The following is a 16,913-nucleotide window of genomic DNA, read 5'->3' as shown; positions in this document are numbered from 1 at the left end:
ATACAAGAATTGTATTTATTTATTCGAGATACGTGTGACAAATCCTAAAAGTAAACATTTGTTTTTTTTACAACAGGAGCAAGGATTATTTTTCAAGGTCTCGATTTGAATCCTCTTCAATGTTTCATGTAGCCTCGAAGAATCTTCGAAATCATTCGTTATTGCCATTAATTTTATCATTATTATAAATTTTGTTTTATTATCATTATTTTAATATCATTAATTTTATCATTATTACAAATTTTATATTAATGACGTTATTTCTTTCAGGTGCACTGGTCCAAATCTTAGACAAGCCAAGGGGTGCTCGCAGTAGATTGAGCGCAACATTCGGAGGGAAAAGTAGCGGTGATAAAGAAGCAGTCAGACAGTGCTTTCTATTTTCCAATCATTTGTTACTAACAACGCGTCAGTCAGACGACGATGGCCGCTTGAATCTCGTCCCTCAAGTCGGAAAAATACCCCTTAATGATGCAGTCCTAGTGGAAGACCCCAACGAACAGGGAACAGCGGATGATGACGGTATTTTGGCAATATTGTTACTAAAATAAGCTTAATATGATCCATTCACCGCTATTGCAGCTAGCAATGCATGGCTCAAAAAATAAATCGGCGCGAATTGTTTATAATAAATAGACTGCGAATTTTCACGAATTTATTGAAAATGGAAATAGGGGAAAATTTATTGGAATATGCATGAATTAAAAAATATATAAAATACCAGAATAATAATATACATGTTATAATAGATAAAAAAATTATTTATTTATTGGGAAAATTTATTGGAATATGTACAAATTAAAAAATATATAAAATATCGACAATGATGTACATGTTATAATAATTAGAATTTAAAACATACTTTTATATAGGTTTTCAGTCTAGTAATAATGATTCAACAAAGATTCGTAGGAGCCTCTAGCAGTTTGATGACAACAGTATTTATGTTTCTCCTAATTTTACTTTTACTTTTTTTTTATTTCTCATAATTTTACATTTATTTACATTTCTTCTAATTTTATTTTTTGGGGCGGCTTTTCTTTCGATACTTTGCCGGTTAACAAATTGGATATGAATTATATTTCGATTTGAAATACAAGATAGTTGAAACTTTTGTAAAAAGTATAAAATATCAGTACGTATATTTACACATGTATTCGTAATACTTGAGAAATGATATGATTCATTCACTGATTCAGCCACAGTTTCAGATTTTAACAAATTATACTTATAGAGTTATAATTAATAATTGTTTGTTTTTCTTATATGATTAATAAATTCGATTTTTACAACATATCAAATTTTCAGCAAGTTCCTAAATGGCATTTTGTTTTGAAAAAATTCATGTGGAAATCTGTGTGTTGTATAAGAGTATGTGTTAACATTACAATATTTTGATATTGTTTTCATAAAATTGGGGTGGCCAATTAAAATCAAAATAGACTTTGTTTTTATATCATACACATTTCATTAAAAAACAATCAAGTGAAGTTTCAAACACCGTCCAAATGAAATTCAAATTTTGGGGGGTGAAGTTTCTATTTTCATTTATTTGTTGTTATTTTCAATTTTATCGATCACGTTCATTGCATCGATTAGTCACGATTCACGCTTATTTTATTTAGGAACTGCGCCAGCTTATCACGCATTGGCTGATCTGTTGTGAAAAATAAAGGTGTATTGAGATAATTTGTACATAATTAACCGTAGTATTGCCGCGACTGCGAACTGATTTTAGAACTGTCAGTATGTTCGATGTCCAGCGGAATCAGCGAGAGCAGCGGAAGTGGTAGCGGAAGTGCCAGTTCTCAGCTGCAGAACCGTGATTTTAAGATTATAGTCGACTTGAAACCTGGTGGACCCCAAGCAACAGTGCACCTTGTTGCTCCTACTATACAGGTATCGTTCACGCTAATCAATCCCAACAGGTTCACTAGAATATACAGGGTGTCCCAAAAATGTCGGAGGTTGAAAGATTGAAAGGGGTGAAAGGGGTGAAAGGGGTGAAAAGGGGGTGATTTGAAACAACTTTTTCCTTAGCGAAAATGTTGTCCGAGGCTTCGTTAAGGAGATATTAACAAAAAACTCTGGACCAATCAGAGCGTGAGTATGACGGTGGAGCGCCCGCAGTGGCGTAGTCTACGCGCTAGACAGCCGCGCTCTGATCGGTCGAGGTTTTCTGTTAATATCTTCTTAACGAAGCCGCGGAGAATATTTTCGCTAAGGAAAAAGTTGTTTCAAATCACCTTCTGAACCTCTTGGTCCTCTTCAAGGACCTTCAACATTTTTGGGACCCCCTGTATTTATTAAGTATCTCCAAAAAAATATCAATTATAATATGCATACAGTCAGTCCAATAACCTTCTATATTTGTTAGAGAAATTTGTTTGAATTAAATGACAGGTTACTTATATACAAGTGTAAACTTTATTTATGTACATATTTATAACGAAACATTTATTTGGGGACATCAAACCTGTAATTTAATTCAGACAAATAGTTTCCAAATAAATTTTTTATAATTGATATATACAAGTGTAAAGTTTATTTATGTACATATTTATAACGAAACATTTATTTGGAGACGTCAAACCTGTACTTTAATTTTTAGACAAATTTCTTTAACAAACATAGATATAATACTTATGGGACTGACTGTATGTGCATCTGCTGTAAATTTAAAAAAAATAGGAAACTATTACGTCATAATACATTTCTGAAGAAAACATGAACTTAAATATATATGTACATATATATATAATTCAGTCAAATAAATAGTTTCCAAATATATATTTTCCACTGTAATAATATATATTTTTAAAAATATACATTTTTACTGTTTGACCAAATATGTATTCCAAATATATATATATATACAGCATGTCCCACGAAATCCTAGACAGCCGATTATTTCGTAACCTATTAAAGATACGAAAAAAATTTCTGATATGATATTGAATGGCAAGAGGGGGGCGATTTATTGGCCGTAACAATTTTTTTTAAGACAATACGCGTAAAAGTGTACTGATTTTCGGTATAAGAAAATCTGCGAGACCAGGAAGCACAGTAGGGGTCTCGACTCTCGACCGCACTTAAAATGCTACATATTTAATTCAGTTAAATAAATAGTATCCAAATAAATTTTTCATTATAGATACACACAAGTGCAAAGATTTTTTATGTATATATATATATGGGGTATATACATGAATTATGTGTATATATATATATAAATATGTATAATTATGTATATATACATAAATTATGTATATATATGTATATTTAATACATAAGGACACATAATTTGTAGGAAAAGGCTGCCTGGATCAGCGACATCAGCCAGTGCATGGACAACGTGCACGTGAACGATTACCTTCTTTGCGGCTCGCTGTCAGACACCAGCTCCGTCACGATGCCACAGTCCATGAAGAACGACCCGAAGCTGTTCAAAGACGACGTCGACATTCGATTCAGCAGGACTCTGAACTCATGCAAGGTTCCTCACATTCGATCGGCCACGCCAGAGCGTCTACTCCAACGTCTGACCGATTTGCGGTTCCTCAGCATCGACTTCCTCAACACGTTTTTGTTGACGTATCGAGTGTTCACCGATGGCGTCACGGTCCTGGAAGCTCTGAAGAATGTGTTCTACGAAGCTGAGCCACCTGACGCCGAGATGCCCACTGGTTCTCTCGAGTAAGTTGCGTAGTTACCAATGGCAAATGATATCGAAAGGAAATAAAAGTTTAATTGTTTATTCAGTGAGTCAATGAGTCTTATTTGTAAGGATGGTGAGTCCTGTATTTTGACTTTAACGCACAATGTACCAGTCTTGTGTCTGTTCGTTATTTTTATTATTTATTTATTTAGTGCTTTATGTTAATTGTCACTTGATTTATAATTCTACTAAATTTTGTAAAACAATGTAACTAAATATTTTCTACTAACTTGATGTTTTATATGCGTGTAACAGAATGTTATGACAAGGAATAATTCATCCTCCACTAATTCTACATTTGTATAACTTGACTATAATATCTAATGTACCAGTCTTATATCTGTTTATTCTTTTTATTTATTTAATTACTGCTTTACATTAATTTTCTTTCACTTAGATACCTTTCTTCATAATTCTCTGGCGCTTCATTAGTGTCTTTGGGGCCTATTGGCTCCATTATAACTCGAATTTGCTAAATCTGTACTGTATCTACAATCAAACATAGCTACAGCCCCCTAAGTATCTAATTATATCTTTAATTAAACAAATTTAAAGTTAGTTTACTCGCACGACGAGTAAACGGACTAGTGGCGCCACAGGTAGGTGTCATCTTGCAGCGGTGGCGCCACAAGCAGGCGCCATCTTGCGATGGTGGCGCCACTAGTTCGCGTGCTTGCCGCACGCTGAAACAATCGTAAGCTCTAGTGACGATCCAAATCGTCGATAAATTGTCATCTTAATATTTCACAACGATGCCACCTAGAAAAATGTAGAGGACAGTAGACTTAACATTAAAAATACTCTTTCTTTACTTTTTTGATAAAATACAATTTTATTTCTAGATCGTTGGACGTATTAGGAGGAAACGCAGCGGAAACGCACCTGCACACTGACGATCGACGGAGGTACAGCGTTTCACCGCGAAGGACAAGTGGCGCTAGTTCCGTGTCCGGTATAATATGCTTAAACTCTATCGCTGAGTACTAATAATCCATATATTTTCCTGACAAAAAGATTGTTTCCTCTCTAAATTTTCTCTATCCAAATACTTATTTCTATTTTAATAATATATATGTTATATTTATATTTCATTCCTTCTTCGTTATATTTATATTTGAATGGGAAGAGTTATTTTACTTCCAATTAAGAATTTTTTGGAAGTATTAGAATAGAACAAGTGCCAGAGTTACTGTTTGAGATTTCCTGGAGGGTCTACGTTCTTTTAACAGAAATGACCAACACCTGGAAGTCTCGAATCGATTGTATCAAGTAGGAAAGAGGCAAAATTGTTACACAATTGCAAAAAACAAAATTGTTTAATGTATCCTGCACATGTGGATGAAGATATGGGAGATGTAAGAGTGATATGAAAGTACTAAGAATTTTGGACACTCATTGTCTCTTTCAAATAATCCTCTGGGAGGAGTATTAAGGATGTTAGAGCTTCGTATTTTTGGAGTAGGACAAGTTTCTAATTTTAAATTGGAGATGCCTTCGAGATTTTGAGCTATAGTATGAACCATGTTCACTTTAGGTAACGAAGTCTAAAAAAGTGAGAAAGTATTAGGCATGTGCCCTCAATTAGAGAAGTCTCATATTAGAGTTTTACGTTATAGTTGCTTTGAGATGTCCATCTCGTCAGCAATTTGTTACATCATTAAATAACCATTAGCATTGATCTTCTCACGAATTTGAGTAATTCTTTACCAAGTTGAAGGTCAGCTTCCATTCAGGGTGTCACAAAAATGTTGGAGGTCCTTGAAAAGGGTGGTTCAGATGATTTGAAACAATTTTTTCCTTAGCGAAAAAGTTGTCCGGGGCTTCGTTAAGGAGATATTAACGGAAAACCCCAACCAATCAGAGCGCGAGTACGCCGGTGGAACGCCCACAGTGGCGTAGGCAGCCGCGCTCTGATTGATCCGGGGTTTTCTGTTAATATCTCCTAAACGAAGCCTCGGACAACACTTTCGCTAAGAAAAAAGTTGTTTCAAATCACCCCCGGAACCACTCCTTATAAGAACCTCCAATATTTTTGGGGTACCTTATATAAATAAAATTTTAAACATTCTCGAACCCTCTTAAAGCACTTATGTTATCGACACGTCACCGAAACCACCACAGAAAATAATTTTCAGCGTTTGAAAAGCCTCTGCACATGCCAGTCCACACCTGCCAGTCCACACCTTGAACACAAAACCTGAAATTCTTAGTACTTTTCAAACCTTGTGTCTCTGTCACCGTTCGTTGTAAAATATTGATGTACCCTGATCGCTAAATTGCGGTGATATTAACAAAATTGTGATATTCTGGCACATATAGGTTACGGATCCGAAATAAGCGACTGCCGCGATGTAAAAAGTTCCTGTGATTTCACTGCAGGTGGATATACACTCAACCCAAAAGGTTACTGGCGTGGTGGATATAAAAAGGGTTCGTTGCTCGTTACCGCATTATTTATAGCGCTAGAACGACTTAATATCACAGATGAGTGAATAACAATTGTCACACGAAATTAATTGTTCCTCATTCATTTTTCTTATCTGATAATTTATGAGTGATAAAGCACGAAGTATGAAGTAGTAGCCCATGTTTTGAAGTTGAAGACTTCAAGGTTAGCTTGGCACAAGTCATTGGCACAATTCAAAGACAAGTTAAGATTTTAGAAAATATTAATACATAAGTAATATAGTTATAATACAAGACACAAGAAATCGATAAGTTATTTTAGATGCCTTTTGTTACTGACTCATCGAATATGCAGAATAATATTGTTACTGAACTAAGATCATGTACAAATACTGATCGACTATTTCAGTGGACGAGGAAAAGCAACCACGTGTGATCGCGGAGGCTTTGCCAATAATAAAACGCAGTCCTACTATACAATCATCGACAGCGTCCACTGGATCGTTGTCCCCAGCGACGCCACGGAAGATCAGCATCCAAGTGGATCCGAATAAGAAGGAAGAAGAGGATAGTTCTCATTTGACTATACCAAAAGTCATCGCTGTTTCATCGAGTTCTGAAACTCTCACAGGTAAGAAAAAGAAAATAAAGACTCTATAGTAGCGATTACTATCGAGATGATCATTGTATGACTATCAAGTTGTGGTTATATTATTTAATGTAATTTAATGCAATTGAACATGATTTTAGATAATACGGTAATAAGTGCACCTTCCTCCCCGAGCAACTTAAGTTCCGTTACGTTGGTCGGATCGACGGGATCAGGATCGAACTCTGGATCCGATCGAAGCCCGCAGGAGGGAGGCACCTATTCCCGTGGAGTCTCTGAAGAGACTGTCACACCTGTTACAACAGAGGCGTCGAAAGATGGTAAACTGAGTTATTGTGTGCTACGAATATTATTTATATTGTAACGCAAGAGTTAGACCGATCGCACACGGGCGCAACTGATCAGTTTCAAACCACTCTGAAATCTGTGGCGATCGGATTGTGTATTCCAGTGACCGTAGATCTAGGTAAAACAAAGATAGTGAAGTAGGTAAAACAAAGAGCGCAAACAGTTTGCAACACTAATTTCAAATCGGTTGCGCCCGTGTGCGTTCGGCTTTAGTCGCAATCCTCTCTCTTTCGGAATTGTGCGCTGTTTTCCCTTCCAGGCGATAGTTCTGCCGGCCGCCGCTAGACCGAAACCGCACGCCACTACCGCGCGGCGCTCTCTCATTATAAAAAGAGGGAAGCGCCGCGCATAAGTACTGCTGCCGCGACGATTAGCCGGCAGAATGCCGGTATAGACAAGGTTCTTGCCGTTCAAACGCTCTCGTAAATTTCTAATAACTTTGCTTATTAACATGGTGACTTAAGATGGCGGCTTTAGAATTTTAATGGTCACAATGTCTTCGATACGTCGAAATTAAAAATAAATTCCTTAAAAAATTAAGAACTACGCTAATAGTACATATCTAAGAAGTGTGAACGATATCTTCAGATGTTCAGTTTACCTACGACGACTCGGACCCTGAGACACCTAAAATATCGAAAGGAGAGACTTCCGTGAAAACACCACTTACACCACAGCGTAAGGTCCCCCAGAAACCGGAAAAGGAAGCAGAAACCAGCAAGCAGGCGAAAGAGAAGGAGAAGAAAGCTTCAGGGGAGGGTGACACGGGTGTCTCGACTGCACAGCCTCAGTCTCCAATGAAGAACCATCAGAGACACTACCAGTCGCATTATGCTGAGCACAGAGCGTCCATTGCATCTGCTCCTGCGGCCACTGCGAGGAGCAGTTCGTTTTCCACGATAACTGGAGTATGTAAAGTAAGTCATTCATTTTTACTATTCACTTCTGAATCTCACAAGAAAATTATTGTTACGTGTTCTAATTAGGGGTGTGCGAGATCCCGGTCGGGACGGGAATTCCTCCCGGGATTGGGATGGAATATCGAGAATTCAGAATCCCGTATACATCCGGGATTCTCGTGAATTTCCGGGATCCCAAAACCATTCGGGATTTCCGGAATTTCGAAATCCCGTACATTCGGATTGCTGAAATTTTCAAGAATAACAACACTTTCGGAAATCCCAGATATTATTCTACATATATCCCGTACATTGTCGGGAATCCCGAACATTTTCGAAATCCCGTACATTCGCGGGAATCCCGGATATTTTCGGGAATCCCGGACATTTTACGGGAATCTTGAATATTTTCTGGAATCCCGCACACCCTTAGTTCTAATACATTGAGTCAGGATTCAGTAGAAAAGGTCAACCATTGGTCAGACTTCTTAGAGATCCTGTAATCGTTATAATTAAACAGGACGCGTGGATAATAATTGGCACCTAAAATTGTGGATGGAAGATAAATATTATTTGCTGGTTTAAAATATTTATGTAAAGAAGAAATATTAATTTATTAAATGTAATATATGGGGAAGGAGTTAGAATATATTTAATTTATTGAATATAATATAGATATATCGTTACATTGTATTAAATATACAATTACATTTAATAAATGTAATATTTCTTATCATATAAATGTTTTGAAAACATTATTTATCATTTAACAAAAATTTTAGGAGTCAATATTATTAATATCTCATTATATGTATACATACAATTACATTTAATAAAGTAATATTTTTCATCCATGTCTATAAATATTTTGACAAGAATAATTTTCATTTATTCACAATTTTTTGTATCAATTATTATCTACACATCTTGTTTATTCGCGTGTATACAGGATGTGCAATTAATTTACAGGGTAAGGTTATTGTATCACCACGAATCTAAAAATTAAACCGGGTGAACAATTAAAAAAATGCTGACACGCACATTTTCTGCGTGTGAAAGACAAAATACACCGGTTCGTTTTTGCAGAGTTACTGGGTAAGCAGGCGATCCATCCAAGAAACGGAAATGTCCTCCCAGCAAGGGAACTTTCAGCACGATCAAGTCACCGGCAAAGCGGGAGTAGTGATAACCAGTTTTCGACAAAGTCAACGAAGGTTCGTTCGAGTATTCCTGACGTGTTTAAGTGTTTACATCCATATGTATGTTGTTTGTACACATCACGAGAAGTGCCGCATGGCGATTGAGGTCTTTTATTTTCTGGTGATTATGCGACATCTGGTATACAGTATCGGCGTGAGAAATTTATGATCACGTGTTGTATTCGCCTAAAAGAGAAAAAAAGAAGTAAAATAATTGAGAACAGTGACATACAAATTTCGAGGACGATGAAATTGTACAGCGCAAAAAATCGGTGAACTATGATGAAATAACGATCGACAATTTTTTAACAGACTGTTTACCTCGAATAATGTTTAAGATGCTGATTTGTATAGGCGTTTGTATTTTTAAGTGAGCAAAAATTATCTCTATTTCGTTTTTCGGTATCGCTATTGAATGTTTACTGCAATAAAGGTATTTCTCACTTTCTTACGCATGAGTGCTTTGTCTCGGTGACTTACGTGTTTTCTTCCGCCTATGATCTTCCTTTGTTTTTTCGTAGACAGAGATTATCCGTGTCTTTATTGTACAAAATACTGTATACATAAAAATCGAGAATCTTGTTTGTACTTTAGTCTGATTTACGCGCGCCACGGTCGTTTCAGGGTGCGGCGAGCAGGCGAACTAGTGGCGCTACTGGTTCGCGTACTCACAGTGCGCTAAAACGATCGTCGTGCTCTCGTCTAACTTTATTCTAAGGCATACATTTTCCTTGAAAATATAGCCATCTTCATTTGTTCTATATTTTCATTCAGTCTCACTTTCTAACTTTTACGCGCTATTTATTTGTACATAAGAACCTTTTTTATTACCTCGCTATTATTAAAAAAATTTTGAAGCACATTCTATTTTGACGATTAGCACGATTGAGTCTTCTACTTCGAACATTCCCTTTTCAAACCGAATCTTCAACTAAATATTGAATTTTTTTGTATTACAGAGAAAGGTACAACAATTTTGTATTACTGTGGAATATTTTATTTTATGCGATACGACGGTGAATTTTGAAATTTCTGAAAGTTATAATTTTTTTTTTAATAATTGATGTAAATTGATGTAACTCAGTTCGATTATGTCGAATACAGTGATCGAATAGTTCATCGTACTAATTTCCTTGCTCAAGATACTATTTCAGTTGTTCTTAATGCAATTGTATTTCATATGACGTTTTGTGTCACTCATAGCGTTGGACCTGAACCCATCTGGTAAGTGTCATCCTTTCTGCTTCTGGAAAAAAAACAATGTTTCCACTTTCTGCGTGCCGCATGACGAGCTGTTTGCCACCAAATCACTTGTACGCTCCTTTCTTTATTGACTGTTTACGCTCGCACAACGTGCACCGCCGGATGCAACTAATATTCACTCTGTTTTTCTCAAATAGGTATATGATTACTGTTACTTAAACTGTGGAGGAGTAATTATGATAAAAAAATAAGATACATATCGATGATAACACTTTCAGATATACTCATGGAAATACTTAGGAAGCTATGAATTATGAATTTTGTTCTTATGCAATGGAAACTACACAGAGTGTCCCAGAATTAGTGTTAGAACCGGAAATGGAGGAAAGGGTAGCTGAGACGATTCTGAATCAAAAGTTCCTTTGCAAAAATGTCGGGTGACGCTTCGTTTTTGAATCATTAACGAAAAACCATCGATCCATCACAGGGCTCGAGTAGCGCGCGCTCAGCCACAAGAGCATAGGCTCGAACCAGGATTGGCTGGTTGCGCCAAGATCGGGGCGTTACCAGTTGAGCGCGCGCTACTTGGACGCTGTGATTGGTCCACGGTTTTTCGTTAATAATTCAAAAACGAAGCACCACCTAATATTTTTGCAAAGGAAATTGTACTTCAGAATCGTCTCAGCTACCTCCAATTTCCGGTTCTAAGACTAATTCTCCCTGTATAATCTAACATTTGAATTAGTATTCGTTTCAAAACCAAAGTAAAATTCACGAATCCTATCCAGACCACTTTTCTTTAAGATCTGATCTTCAGAATTAATTTTTTAATTCCTTAATGAAAATCCCTGTCATCCATATCATGGATAAACTGGAGTTTTAGAAAAAAGATTGTATATAAAATATAGGATAAATTGTAAATATATATTGAAAATTTTGTCTTGCACTAATTTATAAATAATTCACATTAAAAATAAATTGTACTATAGGAAAAGTAGCATGTGTGTTTATAAAAGGAACATACAGAGTGTCCCGAAAGTCGGGGAGGAGCCGGAAATGGGGGGTAGCTGAGACGATTCTGAACAACAATTTCCTTTGCAAAAATGTCGGATGGGGCTTCGTTAAGGAGATATTAAGAGAAAACCCCGACCACTCAGAGCGCGTGTAGACTGTTCGAGCGTCCGCGGTAGCGAAGGCGCCGCGCTGGCGGCCACGCTTGTATGCGAACAAGTGACTCGACGTGCATCGAAGGACATTGACGCTGCCACCTAGCGCGTAGCCTTCGCTACCGCGGCCGCTCCAACGGTCTACGCGCGCTCTGATTGGTCGGGGTTTTCGCTTAATATCTCCTTAACGAAGCCCCATCCGACATTTTTGCAAAGGAAATTGTTGTTCAGAATCGTCTCAGCTACCCCCCATTTCCGGCTCCTCCCCGACTTTTGGGACACCCTGTATAAGGTGACCACGAAGTTCTTGCCTCAGGGAATTAATTATTTTCGTTACTTTAATTAATAATATTGAATATGTATAATATCAATTAAGCTTTAAAGATTTTTCTTAGAATGTTGACAATTTTTTCAACTCCATTATAATGAATATGAATTGCTCCATTTTTATTAACATTTATTCTCAAGAATTTCTAGTTAAATGTATTTGTTCGTCAACTTTAAAGACATCCCGTAGAATGTTTACAATTCTTCAAGCCCTATTATAATAAATTGCTTCATTTTTATCTATTATATTTTTATTTTCAAGAATTCCAAGATATTTGTTCGAAGTCTGTCTACAAAAGTAATTAAAACTCAATTAATTCCCTGCGAAGGGTAGGAAATATAAATATTTGTTACATATTTTATAAACTGCACTGCATCAGGATCACACGAGCGAGCTAAACGAAATAGAAATAGTTTTAACCTACTAGACGCCTTCTATCACTCGATGTCTGCGATTAGAAGATTCACCACATACTTACAGTTTTGTACAAAATAGCCGTCGAATGCATAAGTTGGATTGCAAATATCTGTTAGTTGATTAAACGCTCAGACGTACATTAGCTGGGATGTACACTAGTTGCACATTAGATTAGAAGAATCATTCACAATAGGCCGATTTACACGTTCCCATTTCAGCGTATTTCGAATGATTCGTAGATAGAATATATAGTAGAACTACTTTTTTTTTAAAACTATGTATAGAGCAGTTTGTAGATTACAAAGCAGAGAACATTCTGCAATTATTTTAAGGTGTTTGATTATTTATGCTCTGGTATGTGAACTCAATCAAAAGATAGATATAAATAATTATATAAGGAAAGAAGAATACAGGGACACAAAGAAATCATATGCAATATATATTAAAATTATTAACTATATGAATCAAGTTCATAAAAAGTTACTTTAATCATTCTGGTCACTGATAAAGTTACTGATGGCTTCTCGAACAATTTTCTCAAACCTCACAAAATCCAAAAACCTTCATCAAAAATTAAAAATTTAGTTCAGGAATTGCTTAATTGAAACCAATTATTTCCAGTGCTTGACGTTGTCTACGAAAAGGCCCAGTAGCAAGTGCCATCTTGGAAGCACTAGTAACAATGAATATCTACACTAAATAATATTATCGTCCGAAATCAAGAATTAACATCCCCTTTCGAATATCCAGGAGCAGCACGTCGAAGGCTGCCACTGCGTTCGCCATTGCGACATCCGCGTCCAGCAATCCTCCGGACAGAGAGATCAATGGAAACAATCGCAGCGGTTCCTGTCGCGATAAGAACAGACGAAAGGAATCGGTGATGTCGACAGCAGCCACCATGCGAGTGCTGAACGTACTGAGGCACTGGGTCTCGAAACACGCCCAAGACTTCGAGTCCGATCAGAGGCTGAAGAATCTGACGATCGAGTTCCTGGAGGACATCGTCTACTGCCCTAATCTGCTCCCAGCTGAACACAAAGCTGCGAGCCAGCTCCTCAGGCTCATTACCAAGGAGGAACCTGAGACCAGCAAGGTGGACCTCAAGAAGCTTCTGGCTCCTCCGACAGTACGTATCTGCAAACACGAATAATTAAAGGCCGATTCAGACTATACGACACGTTCCGGTAACGACACGACAAAACATTAAAACACGCGTTTTAATGGAACTATTCACACTATTCCCGTTGACGGAACGTTCAACAAGTCAACAACAAGTCTGAATAAGTCTGAATAGTTCCATTAAAACGCGTGTTTTAATGTTTTGTCGTGTCGGTGCCGGAACGTGTCGTATAGTCTGAATCGACCTTAAGGAGGCTGTACGTTCGCTCCCTCCCTTAGACGCGATTTGGCTTCGTTTAACCACTCTCGACCGCAAGTAAGGCAATTCCCTTCTATTTTACCTTCTCCTGAATCCCGGCAACCGACTGAGACGGCATCCATCGCGACGGTTCGTCCGATCCGAACCGAGCAAACTTACAAGGTGTTAAAGGCAGATACTACTTATTTTCTATAATATTGTTTCTTGCCTAAACAGTACCTGATTTATTCAATGAAATTCCTTTGTGATTACAGGTACAAAGCAAGGAGAGCATCGAGACACTATCTGCCCTTGAGATCGCTGAACAAATGACATATTTGGATCACAAGATCTTCATATCCATTTCTAGCGAGTAAGTAAATGAAACAAATATTGTACAAGTGAAGAAGTAAACTAAATATTGTTTTTAAGAGTGATATGCTTAATGTACAAGTATTTTATGTGTTATATATAAAAGTACAGTTCTTGAGTACCTATAATATATACAATTTAATAAGGATTATGTAATAAATAAATATCATTTTTGCGCAGAGAACTTCTTGGTCAAGCATGGATGAAAACCGACAAGGCGACTCGAGCCCCCCATATTATCCTAATGACGAAAAGATTCAACGAAGTCTCCCAGTTGGTCGTTTCGGAAATCATTCAACGTTCGAACTTGTCGGCAAGGGTCGCTGCGATCGAGAAGTGGGCAGCAGTTGCGGATATCAGCAGGGTTCTGCACAATTACAATGGCGTACTACAAATTTGCGCAGCCTTCACCAACAGTAGTGTCTTCAGACTGAAAAAGACTTGGGAAAAAGTTTCCAAAACGGTAAGCTTGTACAAATTTTATTTAAATTAATTACCAATTTGCTGGGTGAAATATTACTTCAACTAACAAATAGTATAAAATAAAATATATAAAATAAATACTAGTAGATTAAAAGGAATGTTCAAAAATGAATTTATAGACGAAGCAGACTATAGAAAGACTTCAGACGATCGTCTCGTCGGACGGACGCTTCAGGAATCTGAGGGAAGCCTTGCATCGGTGTGATCCGCCCTGTATCCCTTATTTAGGATTGTACCTGACTGATCTTTCCTTCATAGAAGAGGGTACGCCAACAATGACCGAGGACGGCCTTTTGAATTTTTCAAAAATGCGTATGGTAAGTACTGTATTTCGATTTCTACCCTAACGAAGCTACTTAGGTGTCCTGTTTTTCACGAGCCACCCTATATGCTCTACTTCTACGTATCGGAGAAAACTACTTTCGTGTGGGTATTCCAGGTGTAGGCACCACTTACGATAAATAAATCCCTAAGTCTTCAAATCTATTATTATGATAAGTATTGCATTTCGATTTCTATCCTAACAGAGCTATTTAGGTGTTCTGTCTTTTTACGAGTTACCTTCTATGTATCAGAGAGAACTACCTTTACGTTGGCCCCCAGATGTGCCAGTCACAATAAATAAATTCCTAACACAGTCCCTAAATCTATTCTCATTAAAGTATAATTAGATCTAAAATTGTTCCTGTCTTTAATGTTTCAGATTGCTCACGTGATCCGCGAGATACGTCACTTCCAGCAAACGCCGTACAAGATCGAACTAATAACAAAGGTGTCGAACTACCTGCTGGACCCTTCGTTGCTCCTGAACGAGAAGGACCTGTACCGCATGTCGCTGGAGATCGAGCCGAGGACATCCAGGCTAAGTAGTTCAACCTTAATTAATCTGCCATCCTCCGTGAGCAACACGCCCACGAAATGAAGATAAACGTCAGGCTCCACGAAATGGTAATCGATACGTAATTATTCCTTGTCCTCAAGCAACTTTCTAGAGTAAGACACCTAGACGCAAAGAAGGTCCATATTGAATTTTGAATTTCAATCGTTGCCAAAAAGAAAAAAAAAGGCAATTATAGGCTTTAAACACTTTTGACGAGCGCGAGTTAATCTCCTTGCGATTATGGTACACAGAGATGAACGATAGTTCGAAGCAGAGAACATGTCGTCAAGACGAAAAAAGTCGGAAACTTTTGACGTTGATTATTCAATGATTTTAACGGGGAACGGGGTCAATGTTACGCTAATGTTGTAATCCAGAGCCTAACCTGCAAGTGTATCCGGTTCATCGAGTTTCTTTCAATGTAGATGTCCAATGTTTTTCGCGAGTAGCATAGACGACGTCGTTCGGACATGAGCCAATGCGTTTTCAACCCCGTCCACTTCTGTTTGTCGTCACAGTAACGTCCGTGCTTCCTACAACTGGACTCGCGAATCTCAACGCGTTGAATTCAAGAGTGAAGGGGAAGAGGAAACGTTTACAGACATGTCGATCGGTTAGAGCAGGGCTGTGCAACACGAAAGCTTTAGATCACGGGGGGTGCGCAAACTGGTGGGACTACAAAGATACGTGTTGGCGTCACTGAGGTTCTCTGAGGCGCCACTGGGTGTTTCTGTGACGCCACTGCACTATTGGGTCTTCCTGAGGTACCACTGTGCCTCTCTGATGCGCCACTGGATGTCCTTGAGGCGCTACTGTGCCTCTGTGGCGTCACTGGGTGTCCTTAAGGTGCCACTGCTCCTCTCGGAGTCGCCACTGTGCCATTGGGTCCCCGTGAGGCCCCACTGTGCCATTGGCTCTCTCTGAGGCGCCACTGCCCCTCTGTTGCGCCACTGGGTGTCACTAAGCCGCCACTGGATGTCCCTAAGACGCTACTGTTGCCTCACTGGATGTCCCTAAAGTAACCACTCCACCTCTGTTTCGTCACCGGGTGTCCCTGAGGCGCCATTGCGACATTCAATCTTCCTGAGGTGCCACTGCGCCTCTGTCGCGCCACTGGGTGTCCCTAAGGCCCTACTGGGACTCCCTGAGGCGCCAGTGTGCCTCTCTAATGCGCTACTGGGTGTCCTTGAGGCTCCACTGAGCTTTTGTTGCGTCACTGGGAGTTCCTGAGGCGCCACTGTGCCATTGGGTCTCCTTGAGACGCCACTGCGCTTCTGTTGTGTCACCGGGTGTCCCTGAGGCGTCACTGGACATCCGTGTGACACCACTGTGCCTTCGGGTCTCACTGAGGTGGCAATACGCCTCTCTGAGGCGCCACTGCCCCTCTCTGAAGTGCCACTAGGTCTCCCTGAGGCACCACTGCTCCATTAGCGTAGCGCCATCGAATTTTCAAGTGAGGTCATTGCATTTCGCATACACATTTCGGTATACACATCATGGAACATTTCATAGAACCATAAATAA

The 16,913-nt window shown here is 38.5% G+C and overlaps 1 protein-coding gene across 8 annotated transcripts in view; it reads left to right on the top strand.

Annotated features, from left to right (window-relative positions):
* Positions 1 to 16,913, top strand: part of LOC128892938 (ras-specific guanine nucleotide-releasing factor 1-like) — a 163,230-nt gene that overhangs the window by 74,178 nt on the left and 72,139 nt on the right. For 2 of the 8 annotated variants that reach the window (XM_054153602.1, XM_054153601.1), the window contains exons 12-26: positions 271 to 522; positions 1,739 to 1,899; positions 3,311 to 3,696; positions 4,561 to 4,670; positions 6,038 to 6,148; positions 6,534 to 6,755; positions 6,875 to 7,054; positions 7,671 to 7,999; positions 9,068 to 9,195; positions 10,384 to 10,404; positions 13,045 to 13,423; positions 13,930 to 14,027; positions 14,207 to 14,489; positions 14,629 to 14,826; positions 15,213 to 15,457. In XM_054153602.1, coding sequence (XP_054009577.1) covers positions 271 to 522; positions 1,739 to 1,899; positions 3,311 to 3,696; positions 4,561 to 4,670; positions 6,038 to 6,148; positions 6,534 to 6,755; positions 6,875 to 7,054; positions 7,671 to 7,999; positions 9,068 to 9,195; positions 10,384 to 10,404; positions 13,045 to 13,423; positions 13,930 to 14,027; positions 14,207 to 14,489; positions 14,629 to 14,826; positions 15,213 to 15,431 — 3,077 coding nt within the window. In that variant the 3' untranslated portion in view covers positions 15,432 to 15,457. Of the gene's footprint in view, positions 1 to 270; positions 523 to 1,738; positions 1,900 to 3,310; positions 3,697 to 4,560; positions 4,671 to 6,037; positions 6,149 to 6,533; positions 6,756 to 6,874; positions 7,055 to 7,670; positions 8,000 to 9,067; positions 9,196 to 10,383; positions 10,405 to 13,044; positions 13,424 to 13,929; positions 14,028 to 14,206; positions 14,490 to 14,628; positions 14,827 to 15,212; positions 16,139 to 16,913 lie in introns of those variants that run through there. The other 6 variants (XM_054153600.1, XM_054153599.1, XM_054153605.1 and 3 more) reach the window with 6 other exon arrangements.

This window comes from Hylaeus anthracinus, unplaced genomic scaffold (assembly GCF_026225885.1).
Source record: "Hylaeus anthracinus isolate JK02 unplaced genomic scaffold, UHH_iyHylAnth1.0_haploid 2, whole genome shotgun sequence".
Taxonomy (NCBI): Eukaryota; Metazoa; Arthropoda; class Insecta; order Hymenoptera; family Colletidae; genus Hylaeus; species Hylaeus anthracinus.
Note: the sequence above shows the minus strand (reverse complement) of the source record. Positions and strands in the feature narration are given on the sequence as shown.